The sequence below is a fragment of the Anabas testudineus genome, chromosome 9, assembly GCF_900324465.2.
Source record: "Anabas testudineus chromosome 9, fAnaTes1.2, whole genome shotgun sequence".
Classification (NCBI taxonomy): domain Eukaryota; kingdom Metazoa; phylum Chordata; class Actinopteri; order Anabantiformes; family Anabantidae; genus Anabas; species Anabas testudineus.
In genome coordinates this window covers 14,163,011-14,185,047 of record NC_046618.1, presented here as the reverse complement: position 1 = coordinate 14,185,047, position 22,037 = coordinate 14,163,011, and the positions used below count along the sequence as shown (strand labels likewise).

Below are 22,037 nucleotides of genomic sequence, written 5' to 3'. Positions count from 1 at the left end.
CAAAATGTCCGTTTTTTTCAGGATAGGTTAAGCAAGAGGACGCACAGATTACGACTCTTCTACACTTCAGTTCAGTAAGACTAAAACATTTTACAGTAATGTTTCACTTAGTTGTGCATTGACGCCATTGATCAGGCTGCACCAATTAATGAAGCATAAAACTTCAACAGTTGTTTCATGTACGCACAATTCATTTTATCCAAGTGAAAAGAAAGTCATGAGTGAGCAAACTAAAGGATGCTGCTTTAAAACACTTTTATACAGAAGTACCTTATAAGTAGAAAAAAGCTTTATGTTCATAAGACAGAACTGATTTGTATATTTCTTTTTCTGTAGTTGATGCAGTTTCAGTCACCAATGGTCACCCGGCTTTTGTGGTAATGTCAAAAACTTGTTACATATTTAAAGGTCTCAGTGACAGGTGAGTACAGTACATTCAAGACCAATAACTCCAAAATAAAAGTCTTACACAGTGTCCATCATTCAGTTTTCAACCATGGGACAGAAAAGTTCACAGAATAATTTATGAGGATTTTTATGTTTTGAGATGTTCCCTCTGTTCTGAGGCAGCAGACGCAGAAACAGAAAGGACCTGCTGTCTCTCCTCTACACTAATATATTCATTACTGTCATTAACCTCTCTGCTACTCAGTCCCCTTATCTAATTATCCTCCTGTTACCACTGAGCACACACACACACACACACACACACACACACACACACACACACACACACACACACACACACACACACACAGCACTCAGCTGCTACTCCCCCTTCCACCCAGTCCCCACCTCCACTACCCCACATGTTGTTTGACAAATGAATGGTCTCGCCTCATCAAGCACATGACAATGTAAACAGATGGGAAGTGGAGACAGGGACTAGTGCCAGCTCTAAACACACACACACACACACACACACACACACACACACACACACACACACACACACAGTGCAAAATCCCTAACATATGTTGCACTTATTCAAACAGCTATGCTCGGAGACACTTGCAGACGCTCGGGGAGTATGGCTAACAGGAGGCTCTTTCAGAGCACCAATCAAGGAGAAATGATCTGATTTATTGATCTGTCTCACCCTTTGTGTCTCTATGATGAGGGTGCAGACTGCTTGAGTATGATAGACAGAGGACTGTATTCATAATTTCACCAGTGCTGGTCAGTAACAGGTACTGTACATAACATGATGTGGGACTAAAAGCCTGGATGCATTTTGTTCGTTGGAACAGCGACGTGCAACAAGTGTGTACCTCCACAGACGACAGACGTGTTTCACGTGTTAGCGTGTTGGAAATGAGGTGTAAAAATGATGTAACTGATACAGACATAGGTCTCCTTGGCTAGTTTTATTAACTCAACATGAATAATCAATTCAATCATTTTCGATTGTTCTAGATGACACCAGCCTTGTGCTGTTGTGGCATTCACACTCTATTTTTTTTAATAAGAAAAATACTTTCAACACACACACACAAAGGTGAAAGTGGATTCACAGTTGCACTTTTGACATAAGCAAAGATATTTATGCAAAACCAAAACAAAATAATGAGATGATTTTGTGTGGAAATAAATACATGCAACAGGTTTTTACATGTTGACAATATGATGAGCCAGGAGTGTGATAACATCAGAAGCAGGACTGTGACTCACAGACTGTCTGAAAACACAATAAAGGGTTCAGTACGCGTCAAACGAACTAGTTCCTTTGAAGTAAAAGGAGAAATGAACACATCCATAGGTGGGTGAAATGTGATAAATCCAATAAATGGAGGGAAATGATGCGACTTTGAGCTTAAGCTGCTTCTTTTACTGCTTCTATTACTGACTCATGTATATACACAGATTTATTTCATATATATTCCTCAACAGAATTACACTCATGTACTGTTTGTCAAGGATAAAAATTAATGATCTGCTTCCTGCCACCTCTCTTTTATGTTTGTTAAATTTTCATCACTAAATAAAATAAAATACAGACGTTATTCAACACATTTGTGCAAGTTGATCTGCTCTACGTACAGCTCAAAAAATATAAAATCTATAACACAAAATGTTCTAAATGGGAAGTCAAATGACAAGAAATGTAACACTGTGGGTAATATGATGAAGACGATGGACGGTGACGTTCGTACAATCACACATCACACTGAGATTCATCATGTGAACAAAAACAAGGCCGAGGATTTCTTGTTTCTAGCTCTCTCATAATTCTCAGTGTCTCCTTGTCATCGGTTGATCCAACTCACTTGTAAATACAAAGTCTCACATTCTGGTTGTCAACTTTTCAGCACCTACACTGATGATAACTGAGAACAGAGGTAATTGGATACAGTAAGCGCCACCGACAGTAGCATAACCACACAAAAACAAGAACTATCCGTCTTATTTACTCACAATAACAATTTTAGAGTAAAGCTAAAATAACTCTCTGTCTTCTATCACGTGCAGGTTTGTGTCAGCATCTCATACTGACATTAATGTAAAAACATGCTTCACTTTATGCCAGTGTGTACAAATTAACATAATTATTACATAGTAAGAACATTTACAGCGAACTGATCTTTGTCAGATTCATAAACCACAGAAAAGCAAGACTTTGAGCTGTGTTTGAACCCCAATACATCCTGTTTAAATAAACTTTAACTAAAAAAAACTGTGACGTGAAGCTGTGACGTTCTGTTTGTTTCCGCCTTAAATATTTTTTCTTAATCACAATGATGATTTGTTCTCAGTACTTTAGGTCTGCTGAGATTACGCCTCCTCTCTGCTTCCTAAAGCTTCTGCATTAGCTGAGCTTTCATCAAGTGAGACGGGAAATCCAGCTCTGACGAATCCGATCAGGTGCAGCAGGAGAAGTTTGGTTTATTCCTGGGAGCATCCAAGCTGGGCAGCAACTGGGAGTGACTTTTTTCATCGAACGTAGCGTGCTTTGTCACCTGCCTGTGAGGCGGAGAGAAAAAGAACATGTGGACCATAAGGTCATCACCCATTTCACAGCAGTAGAAACAGGTCTGGTCAGAGGATGAGCAGTTGTCTATCGTGAGACCTGTTTGACCCCTGCATTAGTTTCTCTTTGCAGTGATCTCACTGGCTTTACTTTTCCACACCAGAGGGCACCAAAGTCATGAGAAAGAATTTAGTGCACAGCATTAGCTTCTCAGGGTGTCTTAGCTTTTGCACATTCGTGTTAATTGACTCTTTTCTAGGCAGATTTAAACCTGTCACAGAGGGAAATTTTCCATAACGTGTGATTGTTATTATTAACTGTGCTTTTAAACCTTGTCAAATACTTTTTCACTTCACATACATAAGGTAAAATGTAGACCAGAAAAACAGTATATTAACTGTGTTTTCACTGTCAAGTGCATAATAAAAGGATTCAATAACTAAAGCCTGCACTGCTTTTTTTTGCTTTTGTTTTGCACAATCCCATGATTGAAAAGCACTGTCTCACCTGGCCAGGTGTAGAACAGCCTCCAGGATATTGGAGCCATCTTTGGCACTAGTTTCACAGAACAGAGTGTTGTATGTCTGTTGGGTAAAGAAAGGAAATCACTCACCCTCAATCATGACTATACTAAGATAGGCAGCTGTTCATTTGTTATCATTATTATTATTATTATTACCATGGCCAGTTTTTCTCCATAGCTGGTGGGAACACAGTTAACGCCATCTTCTCTAAGATCACACTTATTACCCACGAGCATGATGGGAATATCCTCCTGGGACACATCCTTTCATGTAAATAAAAAGGTCAAAATGTGAATGATGATTACAGAACCTATGTGATGAATAAAACATTTTATGTTATCAGACAACACATGACAGAAAGCTACAAGACACATGGCACGCATAAATAAAAAGCCACAGAAATTGGACCGTGTCCACAGTTGAACAGCTGAACACAGTCTTTACATGCAACACTTACGTATCAGCTGCATGTAAAAACAAGAGAAAACAAGCAACATCACTTGGTTTGATATTCAAATGATCATGTGACAACACCGTTGAAGTGCTACTAAAAAAAAAAAACGCTATTGTGCATTAGTGTTTGTTAAAAACTGTAATTGTAACACTGTCAGTCTGTAAGTTTTTAGTAGAGGAGCATGGGGCTTTACCTCAATCATGTCCACCCACTCTCGAACATTAAGGAAGCTTCTTTCACAGGTGACGTCGTACAGCAGCAACACACCGTCCGCCCGGCGGAAATAAGATTTTGCAATGCTACGAAACCTGACAGCAGGAGAGAAATCATCATACAGTTTGTTGTGATAGGATAAATATAGGTATTATTTACATAGCACTCTTAAAGACACACCCACCATACAAATGTAAAACTATAAGCATATGAGATAAAAACAATAACTCTTTTATCTCTACAAATACAATACTGAAAAAGTTAATCCCATGCATTTGTCTGTAAATATTCACACCTACAACCACATGAATACACACCTCTCCTGTCCTGCAGTGTCCCATAGTTGAAGTAAAACCGGCTCTCCATCCACGATTAGTGTCTTCATCTGGAAATCCACTCCTGAACAAAGTCAAAAACAATGATTAGTTAAAAATGAAAAGAAAATACTAATTCGTTATTGGCTTTTTAAGCAATAGTACATTATTAAATCAAGGTTTCTTGTAGCTAGGAGAGCATGTCACATTATGCATGTATCCCGTATGAACTATGAATGAATTTAATAAATGATTATAATTTGACAGGTAAAAGAGGAAAGAAAGGCACAATAAAGAGCTTGTTATGCTTTGGCTCTAGGCTTCTTGTTAAGCTTTAGTTTTTCCAACCCACCCAGAGTAGCACTGGAGTTTAATTTGAACTCGTTCTTGCAGAGGCGAAGCAGGAAGCTGGACTTTCCCACAGCAGCATCTCCAGCCAACACGACCCTGTAGGCCTTCTCTGATGTCATGTAGCCCAGGTCAACGCTGTCCTTGTCCTCGTTCTGCAGAGAGCCCGGAGAGACAGAGTCAGAGGCACATTTTGTCCCTAGCATCATCCGTGTTGTTTTCTTCCATCTCTCTCTTACCTGAACAGTGATGGCACTGAGAGCTTTTCTTGCTGGTGGGGCTTGGGGTGTGGAGACAGTAATAGATTCAGACGGCTTCCAGTCCAGTACTGAGCTGCTGTCGGATCCAAATGCTGACTCACCGTCCTGCGTCTCTGCCAGCTGTGGTGTAAAAAACGAAGTAAAATTGAGATTTACTATTTCTCCAAAACCAAAAATCAATGTGGCTGTAAAGTCTGAGTATATATTTATTATCTTTCTACAAATATAATTTTCTTCTGTCTCACCTCACAGTCCGAGTTTTCTCCCATCATGCTATCATTGTTGTCATCATCATCATCACCTTTCTTCCTCCCTCTCTCGTCTTCTTCTTGACCTTCTTTGACCTCCTGCTCTGAGTCGTAGCCACCATGTGACCGTCTGAGTGTCGACAGGCCGCTGTCCACGTACACCTCCGGCAGGCTGTCCTCCTCGCACTCGCTGCTGTGTCTGCGCCTCAGGCCAGGGTCACACATGGCCAAGGCTAAAGTGTCACAGCTGGGTCGATGGTTGTACAGCGCGTAGTCGTCCATACGCTGGCAGAATCTGAGGGAGAGGTCGGGAAGTAATCTGTGACTTAAGATACAAATCCTACATAGTCTGTAAATGGAAGTAAACCACTTATTATTAATAATTATTTCTTCAGTAGATCATTGTTCCTATGAAAACTGTTCAGAGTGAGTGTTGGATTTGGTTTATTATTTGAATATTTGGGTGAATCCCTCATTTTGCTACTCTGTAATGTCACATATTGATGTTGCAGCTGTTATTACTGAAACTATCTGATAAAAATATTTAACTTAAACATGTTTTTCAAAGTGCAATAAATGTTTGTAGAAATATAAAAATACCCAAACGCGTGGTTCAACTCGTTCATGCGTCAACTTGGACAGCATCTTGAATAAATATCTCACAGCACATTCAATATTTACTCCTGTGTAAAAAGCCTCGATAGACCATGTAAAAAATAACTCCTAGCAAAAGCGTGAGGTGAAATTTGAAGCTTGGTTTGATGAGTGTGTGTCACTGTGTACTTAAGTAAAATCCCTTTCACACTGAAGATGCAAATGACTCAAACCTGACTAACCTGGTCTGGATTAAATGATAGTGCTATTATCCTAAATCTACTGTTTAACTGTACAATTCAACGGAAAACAACACTGAAATCATACAGTTCTCAAAAACTATAAGACTGTAAATAAAGAAACTTTACAGTGTATCATATGGTCCTGTATTACTACACTATGTTCATATTACATGTTCAGCTCTCTGCATTATGTCTAGTCTTACCTGTCCATGAATGTGTACGGTGATGGGTAGCATATGCTTGTACTTCTGCTTGTGTTCTTCATTTCTCCTGGTGACGCACTGATACCAGACTGTAACACAAAACCATTAAAAATGTGTTTTTCAGACACAACATCCACTTTACACTGAAGGTTCCTGCTTACAAATGTATTTAATTGTTTGCATTTAATGTTTTTTTACTCATTACTTATTGTGAAAAACACACATCAATCATGCAATACAAAATGTAATTACAATTAACAGACTTTAATTACAATTAACAGAATTTAATTACGATTAACTTTTCACAATTCACATGAGCCAAAATTGGCCTGAACAGATTAATCATGTTAAAAAGCGTCAGAATATCGAAACACAAAACTGTGCAGCTTTACCCTTGTGATCCTCTCCAGGGCAGCCCTCAGACCATCATTGGTGTCATGGAGCTTCCTGTTGGCTGTTCTGTTCACACACACACACACACACACAAACAAACATTGTTTTATTTATTATTATATTTGTTTTTGATATATATGATAAATGATACTGTCTGACTTACTGCAGAATATCAATCTGATTCTCCAGGATGTCTCTCTCGTCAGAGAAATGTTTCATAAGTTCCTCATCTCTGCAATAAAACACAGTCACACACACAGTTGTTGAATTTAAACATGACTATGAGCAACAACAGTGTTATCTCTGAGGCTTTAATACTTTATATTACTGGGGACCACTTTCTGATAAGGAAACACTCAAGGTTTATAAGCTGCAATTAACTCCCTTATTAATGGTCAATAAATCATTTACTAACTACTTTAAAGATCAGTTATGAGCCAATTAAGGAGACATTTGCCAGGTGGTGACTATAATGACTATATTGGTTCTGCAGTTTACTTTTCCAGATGATAAGTAGCCAGAGGTCTGTAATATATGAAAGAGCTCCTAAATAGACAATGGATGTGTCATGTTAGAGGAGGATTTTCCTTGGAAATATTAAGGTTCTGCCAGATGTATTTTCCTTCTTAGAAACATGTCACTTAATGTATTAGCCCCCACATCTGTGCAAAACAGACTTTACACTACAAGAACATATTCAGCAAGATTCAACTGAATATTTACAACTGCACAATAACATGCAACAATACATCTGTCACGGATCGCAGTCAGTCTGCACTGTGCTAAGCTTTCTTTCACTTTTAGCTGTTGTTGGATGATGTGCAGTGGAGAACACACTGGAAACAAGTGGGTTTGGGAGACGACATGCAACAAAAGTCCACAGCTGGACTCGCCAGTCGGTGTCAGCAAACCTGAGAAGTGTATTTCTTCTTTTCTAAATCCAGGACAGCGAACTGACATTAGACCTATTTTATGAATAACCAGACACACCTCAAAGACGCAACAATGTCAACATGATGAGACGGTCCCAGCACGCAGAGTGTTATCCTGCTGGTGGCTCTGTTGCTTCTGTTGCTAGGTAACGCTTCTGAAGAAGTTATTGTGTGTGTGAAGTCGCTCCAGGATATCCTGTTTCAGCTGTGACAAAATGAAAACACCCCCGGGAATGAAGGGTGAGAGGGGGCACGGTCTACATCGCTCTCTGTCCCTCTGAAACTACATTATTTCCCAGTAGCGGGGCTCTTTGACAAGGGGCCGTGTCAATATAGCGGTTTCACTAAAACACAGTTTGTGTGTTGGATGTTTAATCTAATGTGACGTTTCTTTTACTTCTCTCTGTAAAACTTGAATATACACACTGTGAGCTATTAGTAACGTACCTCTCAGAGTTGATACTTTGATCGGTTAGCTCCGTCTTCAGCGAGTCCATGTCACTCTGCAGACATGCGACTGTGGTCTGAGTTTTCAAGAGCTCTTGTTTCAGTCGCTGGTTCTCCTACAGAGAGGAAGACACGAAGCGTCAGGAGTGACGCGGAGGACAACATGCCTCCGACAACATCAGCCGAACAGCGACATGTAGATTCTCACCAGCATTAGCTCGCTGATTTTCCTCTTCAAGGACGAGCTCTCGTCCTTTCCGGTGATGTTCTTGTACTTCTCTTCTATCTGATGGATGGATGACATGATTGGGGTTCAGCACAATAAGGAAACACAGCAGCAAACTAGATGTACAAGTTAACAAGACAACAACAAAAACAGTAAAATCCTGCTTGCTATTTCCCTTTATTTTGTTTGTTGTTCAATATATAAAATAAAAAAAATCACTGGTCCATTGCTGGTCAGGTGGTCTCTGGACATACATCCAATAATGTAGTTTCACTGTTATGTTAGTGTTTAAAGAGGTGAAAATGTACCATCTGCATCCTCTGGATACGACACTGCAGCTCACACACTTCAGTTTCATAATTCCTTCGTAATTCATCCAGTGCTGCCTCCTTTCGCTTCGTCTCCTTCAAATTCACAGAAACGCATCAGTAAGAGAATTAGTTGCATTAAAATAACAGTTGTAAAAACAGTTTTTCACTGTGGGGGATTATGTGTTTCTGTGACACATTTTCAGAGCAGGTTGTGAACCACTGATGGAGGCTGTGGGGGAAAGTCTATCACCAACCGTCCGGTCTCTCTTACAGGTGTTACTACATGAGCAGACAGGTGAGTTTCACAAAACAAACAGCAGATCCTGGGTTAGCTGAGTCTTATGTAAGAGTGTGCACACATACGAGAAGCTGCTGTGATAAGACAGCTTCTGCAAACTAGGTTTAGCTAGAAAAACTAAACTAAACTAAACTAAATTAAACATCAGGATCAGGGACTAAATTAAGAGAAATAAAAGTTTAATAAACCAGATGCTCTGGTATTCAAAAGAAAATCCTACTGATGCTTGTTTGTTCTCACTTTTCATTTTATGTCATGGAAAGCTAAATATTGTTATCAGATCTTTACACACTTCTCCTGGAAACATTTCTAGCTTTCGAAATACTCAAACGTTTATCAACTGGAAAAGAGTAAGAACAAAGGTCGGTGTAGCAACAAACCAACTTTAATTATAAAAGAATTATTATTAAAAAAATGTAGCTGGCTCTGTCCACACTGTACAATTATTCATTATTTGGAGACACATTTCAAACACTAGGGGATACACTCCAGCATATCTGACACTGTTTTATTACTGGGATCCACATTGTTGTGAAATCCAGCTGATCGGCAGGCGTGTCTGAGTTCAGATCAGTGATCTGACATTTAGCTCTCTACGTTTGTTTGACATGAGGGAAGAGCTGAACAAACGCACCCTGCTGACTGCTTTGCCTACACAAACTCCAGAGAAAGAAACACATAGAAGAACAGCAACTAACCTAACCACAGTAAAATGGTTAAATGCGCAGTTGTTCCTTGGTGAGCTCGTGTCTCCACAACTGCAGTCACAGTTGAAAGGAACACAACTGCCAAACCTAAACTCACACAGGACTCTGGAGTCTGCACATTATATCTGATTACGTTTGCCACAGGAACCTAATTGTGTTTGCACTTCAGCTGTATATGAACATCAGTTTGAGGAGACAGGGTTGAACCCACCTGCTCTCGCGTTTTTCTCTCTGCAGCTTGTATACGTTGGTCCATCTCCTCTTCCATCTCACTGAGTTGCATGGATGCTTGGTCCTGAGCTCTGGAAAACAACAACAGAATAATTTCTCTATTCTAAAAAACAGTAGGTCCCATATACTGTTCAAACTCCTCATTGGACCAACATAATTGTATTTATATTATAAATATAGTGTAAATCCATTTAGACTTTGAAAAAAACGTTGGGGCTGATGCATGTTACCCTCATATTTTTGTGGGTTGTTATGAGAAACTCCACTGTTTTTTACCCACAACTGTTGTTACAGTTACAGTAACAGTGGCTCAGATCATGCTTGGTAATCAAAAGAAGGAAACGTGAATCACTGCAGAAAATATGTATTAAAAATCAAGGCTTGCTGTATGACATAACAAAAAACACACATCTTTATTTAAACGATTCCACGAGCGTGCTTGTGCGTTTCTCACCGTTTGATGGCGAGGGCCAGGTTCTCCATCTCTGAGTTCTGCTGTTTGATCTCTTTGGTGAAGTTAATGATGACTTTCTCAAACTGAGGAATCAGTCTTGGCTCATTTAGACTGATGTTCTGGTACAACGTCGCTGCTTGTTCATGTCTGAAAAAACAAAACAGGATTTATTATCAGTTACTGACATGTTTATTGTAGGCTTTTCATTCATGTTTTTTGTTTCCTCTATTAGGATCTAATATAAATAGTGAAACAGACCTAAACTACTGAATCCTGCTTTTGATTCACACTTTGTATGCTGGTGACACACCATGTAGCTTGTTTCCATAATTCCCTTACAGGAAAAAGCAGATCTCACACGTGTGTGTGACTTGTGAAATTTAACCCCTCTATCCCCAATGTACGTCGTTGAAATCATTAATATTATCTAGAGATAAAGCGACAGCGTAAAAAACGTAAAGTGGGTCATATGAGTGTGCAGTGAGCGTGTTTGCCTTCTGACCGGCTGGACTGGCTGTAATCCTGAGCATATAGACACTGCTGCATGTCTTTAAATGAGTCATGGTGACACACAGCTCGCTGCAGCGTCATACCATGTCACACACAAACCGGTCATAACAGAAAGACACACAAACAAGTACAACAGACGTAAACATAAGCACTTGTTAGGAAGTTGCTGACATGATTCACGCTGCAGAAAACGCCGGTTTGCTCCTTCCAAGCATCTGAAGAGTATAAAAGTGCTGTTACTGGACCCAAATGAAGTTCTTTTGAGAGATTGGGAGATTTTCATAATGGAGAACAAAATAATAATGAAATGTTAATTGTTTGAAACCGAGATGGAACCAAACTGATTAGATTCGATTTGCTTCTGATATCTTAATAGTTACATAAAATATTATTTAATTCCCAGAAAACAGACACTTGTCTGAAGTGAGTTGTGTCGTTTATTTTATCTCTCAGCTGACTCTGGTCACAGTAAGTCAACTTCTTGAAGATGAGAGACTGTATTTATCACAGTATCACTGTGATAATCAATGTCCTGACGGCACAGTGGAAAAGCCTGAGGATGAGTCCCATGAACGCTTTTAGTCCAAGTGTTGTGTTTTTTACTTCAACCAGGAGCTTTGTACAGGTTATAGGTTATGGTGTATAAACTGTGTATTTACTGTTTTTTATTATGTGACACGTTTTGGTGCTATGGTCACATTTAGGTCAGAACCACTTGAACCACCATGAAATGTTAAGAAAAGTAAGCTACCAGGCAATAGTTTAATCAAATGTTATTTCTAAGTAATCTGAAAGAAATGACTCCATTTCAGCTCTATTAATAGATTAGTAAATGCAGAGATGTATATGAGAGTTAATTTCTAACAGGCAGGCCTCAGCTTTCAGCTCTCAACAAGGAAAAGCTAAAGTGAGGGTGAAAAGCGAAATGTAAAACTCAAAGCATTTTAGTGTCTTACATGTTCAACATTTACAAGTTGAAGGACCTGACAGAGAAATTGAAGGTACATTCTCTAATCAGTGCAACAGGCAAAAAACAAATTAACATTTTCTAGGCAAAAGTAGGTTTGTAATAAGAAATAGTAGTTGTTGTACAAGTTGTTGTTAATCTAATCAATTTCACATTGGTTTACATTTTAAGGTTTCTGAAAGTGGTGTCGTGTCAAACAGTTATATACAGCAGCCACATGGCTTAATATCCACCAAACCAAAAGATAACTATCATATCAAATCAACCATGACTATGTTATATTACTAGAAGTTTAGAAATCTGCTCCACTCAACCTTAGGAAACTGTTTAAAATCCTTTTTTTTCTATTTTTGTCTTTCGTCCTCAGGAAATAATTTGTGAACTTATCATCTTTGCCAACACTGCTCTCCCTGTTGGACATGTTCATATCACCCATATCGCTCGTATTTCCATATGCATCCACCTGCGCTGGCGCCGTCCTGACGGCCGTGCGCTCTCACCTGGGGATGAACTTGGCCTTGTCGCCCAGCCTCCTCTCGAAGTGCTCCCAGGCCGAGGACGCGACTCCTCCACTCGGCTCCGCGTCCTCTCCGTAGCGCTCGTGGAAGCCGCCGATGAACTCCATCAGGGTGACGGTCCCGTCCCTGTCCACGTCCAGCCTGTTAAAAATACGGTCCGCCTCGGCCGCGGACACCTGCAGCTCCGCACACATGGTGAGAAACTCGCCTCTCTCGATGCGCCCGGACTCGTCCGCGTCGTAGGCGTGAAAGAGGGAGCGCAGCCGGTCCCGCTCCTCTGCGCTCATACCCTTGATGGAGGGATGTGTCTGGCTGGAGAAAGGTGTTTGAATAAATTAAATTGTCCACAGAGACTTAGAAACTACTATCGAGGCACCAACAACGCGCAAAGCAGATCCTCCAGACCAGACTGCGCTCTTATCCAAACACTTCGCCAGCTGTTGATGTGTCGACAGGAAACACGATCGAGTCCAGTTCATCCATTTTAAACGACTGAAACGATCAATACATCCAACGTGGACACTTTTCCTGCTCCAGTTTAGTGTTAGTCAAATATTGTTTGCGTTTTGTTGAAGCCTGTAGAAAGTTGGACGGACAGAGAAGCTGCTGTGTTTGACTCCGGTGACGCGCCAACCATCGGTACCTGTGTGTGAGCGCGCTGCGTGTGTTCACTGCTCTCTCTCTCTCTCTCTCTCTAACAACAGAGGTCTGGGCTTTAGGCCAAATGAAAGTGCTTTTATTGTGGTGAAAGGCTAATAGCCTGTAATGGATTGAATAAACTTTACAGAGCCTCAACCTGTGGAGTCATCCAACCTGAAATATTCTGAAATATAAGAGTTTGTTGAATGTGGCCATGACTCTTCTGTAATTCTGAGGCATCTGTTTACTTGCATTTACAGAAAAGGACCTAAAATATGCTGAACTTGATCTCGCCTCAGGTTTCACAAGGATTCACACACCATTGTTTTGAGCAGAAAATAATACCATGATTATATTATATCAAACTAATTGTGTAACTGTGATCCACATATTTAAACCCCATGGAACAGAAGTAGACTTCCACCGAGGACCTCTCTGCTTTTTACCTCTAATGAAATCCAGACACGTCCATGTCACATGTTACAAACCACAACAATTTAGTTCAAATCAGGAAAAGACAAGTTATGCCTCCTGATTTGAATGTAACTATTAGAGTAAGACGCTAATCTATACTATTTCAGTTTTAGGATGTGATAGCACTTTACAGCTCGGTTAAATAGTTGAGTAATATGTGATAACTGACGAGGTAATAGCAGGGTAATATCTAGGCAAGTGCTATAGTAGTATACAGTAATGACCATGCAATATCCAGGTAATGTGTGTTTATGTACTGATTACATGAAGTTATTTTGTCATATTAAATAACATAACACACTACTTTTCATGTCTTACCTGGATACGAGCTGTCCTTTGTTTTTTGAAAATCCTTCCTCAGTTGAGTTCTTGTCTTCAGCTTCACTGTCATCTTCCTCCTGGCGTCGTTCTTTAAAGACAAACTCCTTTAATCGCCCTCTGCCGTCTTTGTCAGTGTCCATGCGGTTTAATACTTTATCTGATTTTGGGGACAGGACGTGGGGCTTCAGGTACCCAGTAGAGAACTCCCTTTTTTCTGTGCGCCCTGAATTATCCACATCTATGGCATGAAAGAGAGACGGCAGGCTGTTTCGCTCACTCCCTTTTTTTGCTGAAGCCATAGTTTTACTTTTAATGTCTTTGACAAAAAGGACAAGAAGAAGTTTTAAATCGTGAAGTAAAAAGTCAGTTGTAGCCAATAAACAACAGATTTTACAGAATTAAAAATAAATGCTTTTCTCAATGTAAAAATCTGACAAATAGAGAAATAGAGCTGCAGGAATAGTCTCGGTCCCTCTGCTATCTCACATTTATATGCTCCCTTATAATTGATCTCATCCCTTTTTTAATATGTGTACACTCCTGACAAAAATAATTTAGTTGGCACCATAAAACTTGATGTTGCGAATGCAATTTAACTGACTGTGAAGTGGAAGAATCTCCTGAGGCGTGACAAGGAGAAGAAAATAACAGGGCGACCGGGACCTGCAGACAACATAACTTTTTGTTTTTGAATCCATATGATGCATTCATATCATATGGTGCATTCATGTCATGTGATGCTGTCATGTCTTGTAACTTTTCTAATGTTTCTCATAAAAGCACAGGGGTAACTAATGAGCCGAGGCAAAGATAACAAGTTAATGATCCTGATCAAAATAGAAAAACTCAAATAACCCATTCAAAGAGTCCAAAACAGCAAATCATGAGTCCCTAATTTAACAATGATGTAATAAGAGTCATGGTCTCTTTCCAAAGTGAACAATTAAACACATGAACTCAAATGTATTTTGTTCATGTCTGAAAAGTCCTCCTTGAGATCCAGTCGTCATTCAGCCTGTGTAAATGGAATCAAAGTAAAATTGTCACGGTGTTGATTCTTTATTCGGACTCTTTTGATTATTTACAGTGACTCTCTTCTAAATGCTTTGTGTCCAGTCGTGTGCAGATGTTTGCATGTGAGTCAGGACAGAGGGTGAACTTTGACCGTAGCGTTAACTTCTCTGATCTCGTTCTCAGTGGGGAGTCGGGCACAGCCATACAGATGGAGCACGGTCAAACTGAAGGGAGAAAAAAACATGAAATCAGCAAACAGCTGTGTGCAAACACGTTCTCATGTCGATTTGCTTTGATTCTCATAACGTCTAATTGTGTTTTCAGAAACTCTGTTTATGTACATGTGTGGTTGCTGACCTTTTGCAGCGTCTGCAGAGCTTCAGTATATTCTCTGAGGAGATGTGGCAGAAACTCAGTTTGACAGTATGTAGATGTCTGCTGCAGTAATTTGCCAGCAGAGCAACCCTGTGTCACACATGCAGACACACACATCAGTTCTTTAAGCACTTTACTTCTACTCTACCAACTGCTTTAGTGGTGAAAAAGAGTAGATAACATCAATTTAAAAGTGATGGTAGGTAGATCGTTACCAAATGATGACAATGTTACTGACACACACAGTCGCAGAGAAATACACACACTACATATAGATCAGTTTGTTATTTGCCATACCCTCGGTTTCCTGTGCCAGTGGAGCTGAGGTCCAGCTGCTCAAGTCTTTTACACCCCAGTGTCAAAAACCTGACTCCTGAATCTGTTATTGTCTTACAGCCACTCACGTCTAAGGCCCTGACAAATACACAGAGAGATACAGCAAGGAGTCGAGAACAACTAATCTGGACTAAAGTTAGAAAACATCTCTTGGAAAATAAACTCTGCATGTGTCTGTACCTAATACAAGGTGTGTATTTGCTGATGTTGTGCAGTGTGAGGTCAGAGACGCCAGGACAGGAACTGAGAGTCAGACTCTGAAGTTCAACACAGACCTGCAGCAAAGCGTCCACTGTGGCATCAGTGACCTGTTACAGGGAAAAACAGAGGTGGACAGTAAAAAACGCAGATGGGCCATTGGCTCATGTATATTCACCAGAAAATTCTCAATTCATAGAAAGTTTTGAGTTAAATCTCAAACTTACTGCCTTTAGACCAGTGAGATTGAGGGAAATGAGACCTTTGAGATGTGATGTCATCACTGTGAGACTGAGTGTGTTCACTTTTGGCACCTGTCCGATGTTAAGATGCTGGAGACCAGGGCACATCTAAAACAGGGAAAGTGAAAACACAATACAAATGCTTGTATAATGTTTGGATATGTATAATGTTTTTTATACAGTATTTTAGACAGGCAGTGGGTCCTAAGCAGTAGCTGTGCTATTTCTTAGTGCCTCAAGTACCTCATATATGGTCTGTAGACAGGTCGGAGTGAGGAACTGACAGCCAAACACCTCCAGCCTGCACAGACTGATGTGAACACACACAAATATAAACCAGCAACCCATTGCATCTGTATGTAGCATACACTGGAGAGGCAGGTGAAAGGAAAATGTGAGCCCTCGAGGAGGTGAGCTAAAAAATGTTCTATCCAGATCAGACCGAATCACACACTGACAAAAGGCTACAGAGTTCACACAAGCATCTTAACAGGAATTCTCTTGTTATATCATCCATACTAACTAAGCTTCGTGCACGGCTGAACACTGTTTGCCACGGCTGCAGCTCGGTTTACTCTTCTCTTGTACATTGACAGCTGATGGTTTGATATTCTTCTAATGTGAGAAAATCAACCAATCAACCAATAACTATCTGTGCTGAGCGTTGACTAGCCCTGGCCTACAGTGTAAGCTCCATTCATACATTTAAAGATATTTACACCCAGTAATCCAGTAGGGATGTAATCAGACAGCAGGGAATTACTCTGACCTCTGTTTGTGTCTCATGGCAAGTTTCTTAAGTGGGTCATCGGTGACGTGACAGCCGTTTAGGACCACTGACTTTAGTCTCAACCTACAGGAAAGATAAATAAATCATAAACACTGACTTTAATGTCCACTCAGCAAACTCATTTCTTTTTTATGTATTTGTGAAACTGACCCTGAGCACCCATCACTCAGAGCTCCCACTCCTGTGTCTGTTGCTCCACTCCAGCTCACGTCCACGGTGGTCACACGGTCACACAACTGACCAACCAGAGCCAGTATCTGATCACCATGGAGACCCGGACCAACACAACCTGTGACACTGATTTCCTGTAATTAACAAATTACAGCACAGAAACATAATAACTCATATTCAAGATTTATTACACACAAGACACACGTATAGTTCATCTTTCAAAGCTGTTATGTCAAAGTTAGTAAAATTAATGATAGTAAAAGATATGTACATAAATAAGGTTTGAAGGTTAATGACATGGTGTGGTACAAAAAAGCTACTAAAGATAAAAGCCAGTGTTGACAGGGTGTTTTATCTTGGTGAAGGTGGTTGATCCATAATAATTCATCAGCATTTGTTGTTTGATTAAGACTGTAATATAAATGTAGTGGAGTAAAAATATTAAATGTGTATAAGTATGCAGTAAGTACACCAAACCTATAGTAATATAGTATATAGTATATAACATATTATTATGGTGTTACTTACAATATGAGTAAGTGTACTTGGTTACTTGGTACTGACCACCTCTGGTTTATGGCAGTGAGACTATATTTATTGTATTTTATTGTTTTGTAGACATTGGCAGCCGACAGGTGGATTCAGGATGTGAGGTCAATAAATTCAGTGTCAACAGAAACATAGAAAGTTCAAGTGCAAGACATATTTAAACTTGGGTTCTCTTTTTGCCTCGACTCTTGGATCTGATTTACTTTTTTTTTTTTTTTACCTCCAGTGTGTTGTTACACGAAGTGAAAAACATCTCCAGCCCACAGGAGGTGACAGATCGACTGCTGCAGCTGTACAGACACAGACTGCGAGGACGGCGTTGGCCCACAGACAGAAACCACTGCTCTGTCACGGTGGAGTTTTCAACCCTCAGACTTTTCCCTACAGGGCGACAAACACATATTTAAATATTTATTTCATGTACAGTATATGAACTTCTCCTCTGACCTACAGTGTGTGTACAGGTATGAGAGCAGCTCTTTGTTATCTGACAGCGTGTTTGTCCAGGGAGTGGTACATTACACAACTGCAATGGAAGAACTTAGTCTACATCATGAGAACGCACCATGTGCTGCTACTTGGAAAAGTTCAGGATGTCCAACCTACCCAGGTCATAAACACCTATATCTAACCTGAACATTAAACCAAACAACACGGCTACTGAGCACTGGCTGCAGCCGGCATGTCCAGCTTATCGAGTGGGAAGTGTTTACAGTGCAGCGGGCGACTCACAGAGGGTGTAATCTGTTGCCAGCGTGTGCAGGCGGCTGCAGACCTGCATCACCGCGCACAGATCACTGTGAGGCAGCAGAGACAGGATGGACAGCCACACCTCATCAGGCATCAACAGCCAGTCACATACAGGGACACGTGCTTGCTGACAGGTGTAATGACAAAAACACAGACACTGTTTATCCCAGTAGACACATTAAAACCTGCAAAGCTGAAAAACGTTTGATAGAAAGCAGAAGAATTACTGCGACACAAAAACTTCAGACAAAGATTTTCAGGATTTATGTTTACGTCACTTTTCATGTTACATTATTGTCATCCTTATTAATATATACGACTGTATTAATTTCCTTTTTGCAGGATTCTACATTGGCATCAAATTATATCTACAGTGTATTTTGATGCCTGTAAAACAAATTTAGTAGATGTCATCACTTTGTACTGTATGTAGATTTATAATAACAAAAGCCCAGTGATATTATAAATAATCTTACACTGTATTTGCAGTCAATTGTTGAAGCTGTGAAAGCAAACAAAGAGTTGTTAGATCATACCGTGTAAAAGTATATGTAAATATATATAAATGAACATGTTGCAATTATATGAAATTCATGGATTATGAAACATTTACTTTCATAAGACATTCCTGAAGCCATAATAATCTCATTAACTACACCCCCCTTTTATTTTTGCTTTCATTAATTTACTGCCGTAGTCGAAACCAAGACATGACCTTAAATGTAATCGTTATATAATTATTCCAAGTCTCAACCATAAAATAAATAGTTGACATTGTGAGGACAGAGCGCCTAAGGGCAACAATTTGAAACACAAAAAGCTCTGGTGAAAATCCCTGCTGTCCCATGACTTCGCTGCTGGATCGATGTCTGATGAAGTGTGAAATTCATTTAAAAGATTTCTCATGTTGAACCCACGAAACATGTAGCCGGTCATATGAACTGCTGGTGACTTGTGCTGTTTTATATGTTGTAATGTTCAATTTACATAGAATTTCTCTATGGTTTGCTGTAAACACGTCTGTTATTTTGGTGTCAATTTCACCTAAAGTTGCTCTGGGGTCGTCATGAAGAGGTGTGTGTGTCTGTGCAGGTTGCAGGTCTGAGCGCGCCCCCCTGTACGGTGACGTGTGTGTCACTCTGTCTTCCAGTGTGCGTCTCTTTGTTTGTGTGTTCTCCCTCTTTGTGGATTTGGTTCCTCCTGCTGACTGAGGCCTGCTGGAGAGATGAGAATGAGGTTACAATACAGTTACAAATCATTAAAATGTGTTAAATGGTGAATTGTTCATCTTATTACTTCATCTGTTGCCTTCGCGATAATCCTGCATTTGTCCAATGGGACTTTTCACAGAGCCGCGACTGACTTTGACTTTGATGTTTGGTGCCTGGATGACAACATACGTGCACATGATCACTACCTTGTAATTAAACCTGTAACGCTTTAAACCCCCTCAACACATCTTGCTTCATGGTTGAGATTTGGTTTCATTATAATTCATAATAATCAGTACCTGGGTTTGCAGCAGATGCAGCACCGTCCTCCACATCAGCAGGCGCAGCCCACATCTGATCCGTATGTGTGCTAATAACTTCATCATTTGACGTTATGGCTTTTGCAGTTCTCTTCATCAAACTATCATTTTTGCCATTGAGGTCCACATGTACAGTACCATGATTCCTCTGACACAAAGATCTGTCTTCAAATGTTTCATTCATGTTCAAGTTGTCTTCATGTTCTGCCTTTCTTCTTCTCTCCCTGTTTTCATTAATGGTGTCTGAAGCCCTTTCTGCTGTGATGTCTGCTGTTGACAACCTTTTGTTTTGTACTTTATTAAGGCATTTGTTAATTTCAGGGTTTGTTTTGGGAGAGCTACGTTCAAAGAAAGATGTGGGTGGTACTGGCGCTTCAGCAGGTGCTGCAGTTTCTTCAGATGGCTTTCTCTCTTTCTCCGAGCGTTGCCTCTGTCTGAGTTGCTGCAGCTGATCCACACACAGCTGGTACTGCTCATAAACGGTCACATTTGATGGTATTTTCAAATGATAGCTACAGCTGGATTTAGCATTTTCTGCCATCTGTTTGCCAATCTTCTGTGGCTCGCTGTAGCTCACATTATCATTTGTATACACAATAAAAGCAGAGCTGCACTCTTTGCCCAGCTTTCCAATACTTTCCTCCATGCTGCCATCCTCTGTTCTCTCCTCTTCAACCTCCATCTCCTCCAGTGCCTTTTGATTTCCTGTCAGTTCTCTTTTTGACCGCGCTCTATCATGAATGCCATCTGTAGAATCACTGTTGCACATTTTTGAGGTACTCACAGCACCTGCGCTGTCTTTTCTGGCATCACTCCAGCATGATACACCTGCTTTGATCAGGCGTGTTGCAGCATCTGATGAAAAAGTTTGATTTGAGCTGATGTCAGATGCGCTTGTGTGCTGTCTGCCTGTTCTGTGGTTGTTGTGGCTAGACGTTTGCTTGCTGGTGCTGTGCTGTGGCTCTCTACTTTTCCAATTTTCTGTTTCTCTGCACTCAGGCCAAGTTACATCATCTCTCCCTGAGGAAAAGAGTGTGTGGAGAGCCTCTTGTGAAGGCGACTTACATCCGGAGAGGAGATTATTTTGTTCACTGCTCCTATAATTTGATGGTTCTAGTTGGCAAACCTTTTCCGTAGACCCTCTTCTTTTAAGTACCTCATTACTAACTGCACTACAGGTGACTGGATAATTGTAATTAGCTGAAAATGAACATTTAGATGTTGGTCCTGTCGGTTCTGTTTCCCTGTGTATCGTAGCGGCCAATTTCAAACCGTCAGCTCTGCAGCTTTCAGAGTTAACCTCTGACGTGCTGCTGAGGAAACTGTGAGCCCAGTCCAACACAACCCTCAGCTTCTGCTGTTCACTATAGAGAGAGTCACTTAAAGGGTGGAGGTTCCACTCCTGGTGGATGCTCTGCCTCCAGTTCCCAGCATCCTCCATGTGTTCAGACATGGCGTGAGTATCCCTTGTGGTAAAATCTATCTCCAGAGTATTTGAAGCTTGGGTCCTTTGTGATTCCTGTTTTTCAAGTGTATCCATCGTTGTGTATTTACTCGGTATTTTTCCAATCTCATTGTTGTCTCATTATCAGCCAAACAAACATCTGTTCACTTAGGGCTGTTTTATTTTCTCCATCACACCATTTAGATTTCATGTATTTGTTTGCTGCTCTGAGATAATTCAGTGCAGTTTTGCTTCAGAGGAAACGATGATCAGGCTGTAACTTCACCATCCTGCTCAGATCAGAAGCAAAACAACTCACAATTGATTCACTTAGGCAATACATCATGTATTTAACACATACACATACTGCATTATCACAGTGGATAACAGCCAGACTGGGTTTTGTCTACTTATGCAATAAAAACAAAAGCTACAGTTAAAAATAAGAAGTCACTCTTACCTTTTCCCGTTTTCCTCAACAGATAATTTATTGTAGAATCTACTTGAGGTTTTTAGTTAACTACATTTGATTCTTCAGCTCGCCTTTATTGTAGCACTTCTGTTCTTACAACTCCAGCCACTAAAGGTGTGAACACTCATTGTATCCCAGAAGTCTTATGTTGCTCAAACAAATATCACCATAGAGATGCCAGCTAAAAAAGTGCAGTAGCTCTTTTACACCACTTGAGCGAGACAAAGCCTTGGGACAATGTCATGGGAAATAGTGTTGAGCAATAATTATTAACTCAAACCACAATAAACGAAAAGTCACATAAAGCCACACGTCAGGCAATTATGTTCCAATATTTATTCACTGGGGAGCTTAATTGTGGCAGTATTA

At 40.3% G+C, this 22,037-nt stretch overlaps 2 protein-coding genes across 2 annotated transcripts; both read right to left on the bottom strand.

Annotated features, from left to right (window-relative positions):
- Window positions 1–1,358: 1,358 nt before the first annotated feature.
- On the bottom strand, window positions 1,359–12,995 carry rasef (RAS and EF-hand domain containing). The gene is made up of 17 exons (XM_026342260.1): window positions 12,345–12,995; window positions 10,368–10,514; window positions 9,894–9,984; window positions 8,675–8,770; window positions 8,349–8,426; window positions 8,141–8,256; window positions 6,925–6,993; window positions 6,761–6,827; window positions 6,369–6,457; window positions 5,327–5,624; window positions 5,061–5,201; window positions 4,826–4,976; window positions 4,477–4,558; window positions 4,140–4,254; window positions 3,648–3,755; window positions 3,476–3,552; window positions 1,359–2,961 (listed from the first exon to the last, which is right to left on the bottom strand). Exons 1-17 carry the CDS (start codon window positions 12,647–12,649, stop codon window positions 2,859–2,861), a joined length of 2,133 nt encoding a protein of 710 aa, XP_026198045.1. The 5' UTR covers window positions 12,650–12,995; the 3' UTR covers window positions 1,359–2,858.
- A 1,857-nt stretch (window positions 12,996–14,852) lies between these two features.
- On the bottom strand, window positions 14,853–21,205 carry LOC113150474 (lysine-specific demethylase 2B-like). The gene is made up of 13 exons (XM_026343028.1): window positions 21,025–21,205; window positions 19,732–20,607; window positions 19,518–19,605; window positions 19,360–19,438; window positions 18,204–18,348; window positions 17,692–17,852; window positions 16,902–17,056; window positions 16,731–16,814; window positions 16,205–16,271; window positions 15,947–16,069; window positions 15,483–15,829; window positions 15,168–15,275; window positions 14,853–15,034 (listed from the first exon to the last, which is right to left on the bottom strand). Exons 1-13 carry the CDS (start codon window positions 21,203–21,205, stop codon window positions 14,938–14,940), a joined length of 2,511 nt encoding a protein of 836 aa, XP_026198813.1. The 3' UTR covers window positions 14,853–14,937.
- Between the last annotated feature and the right edge of the window lie 832 nt (window positions 21,206–22,037).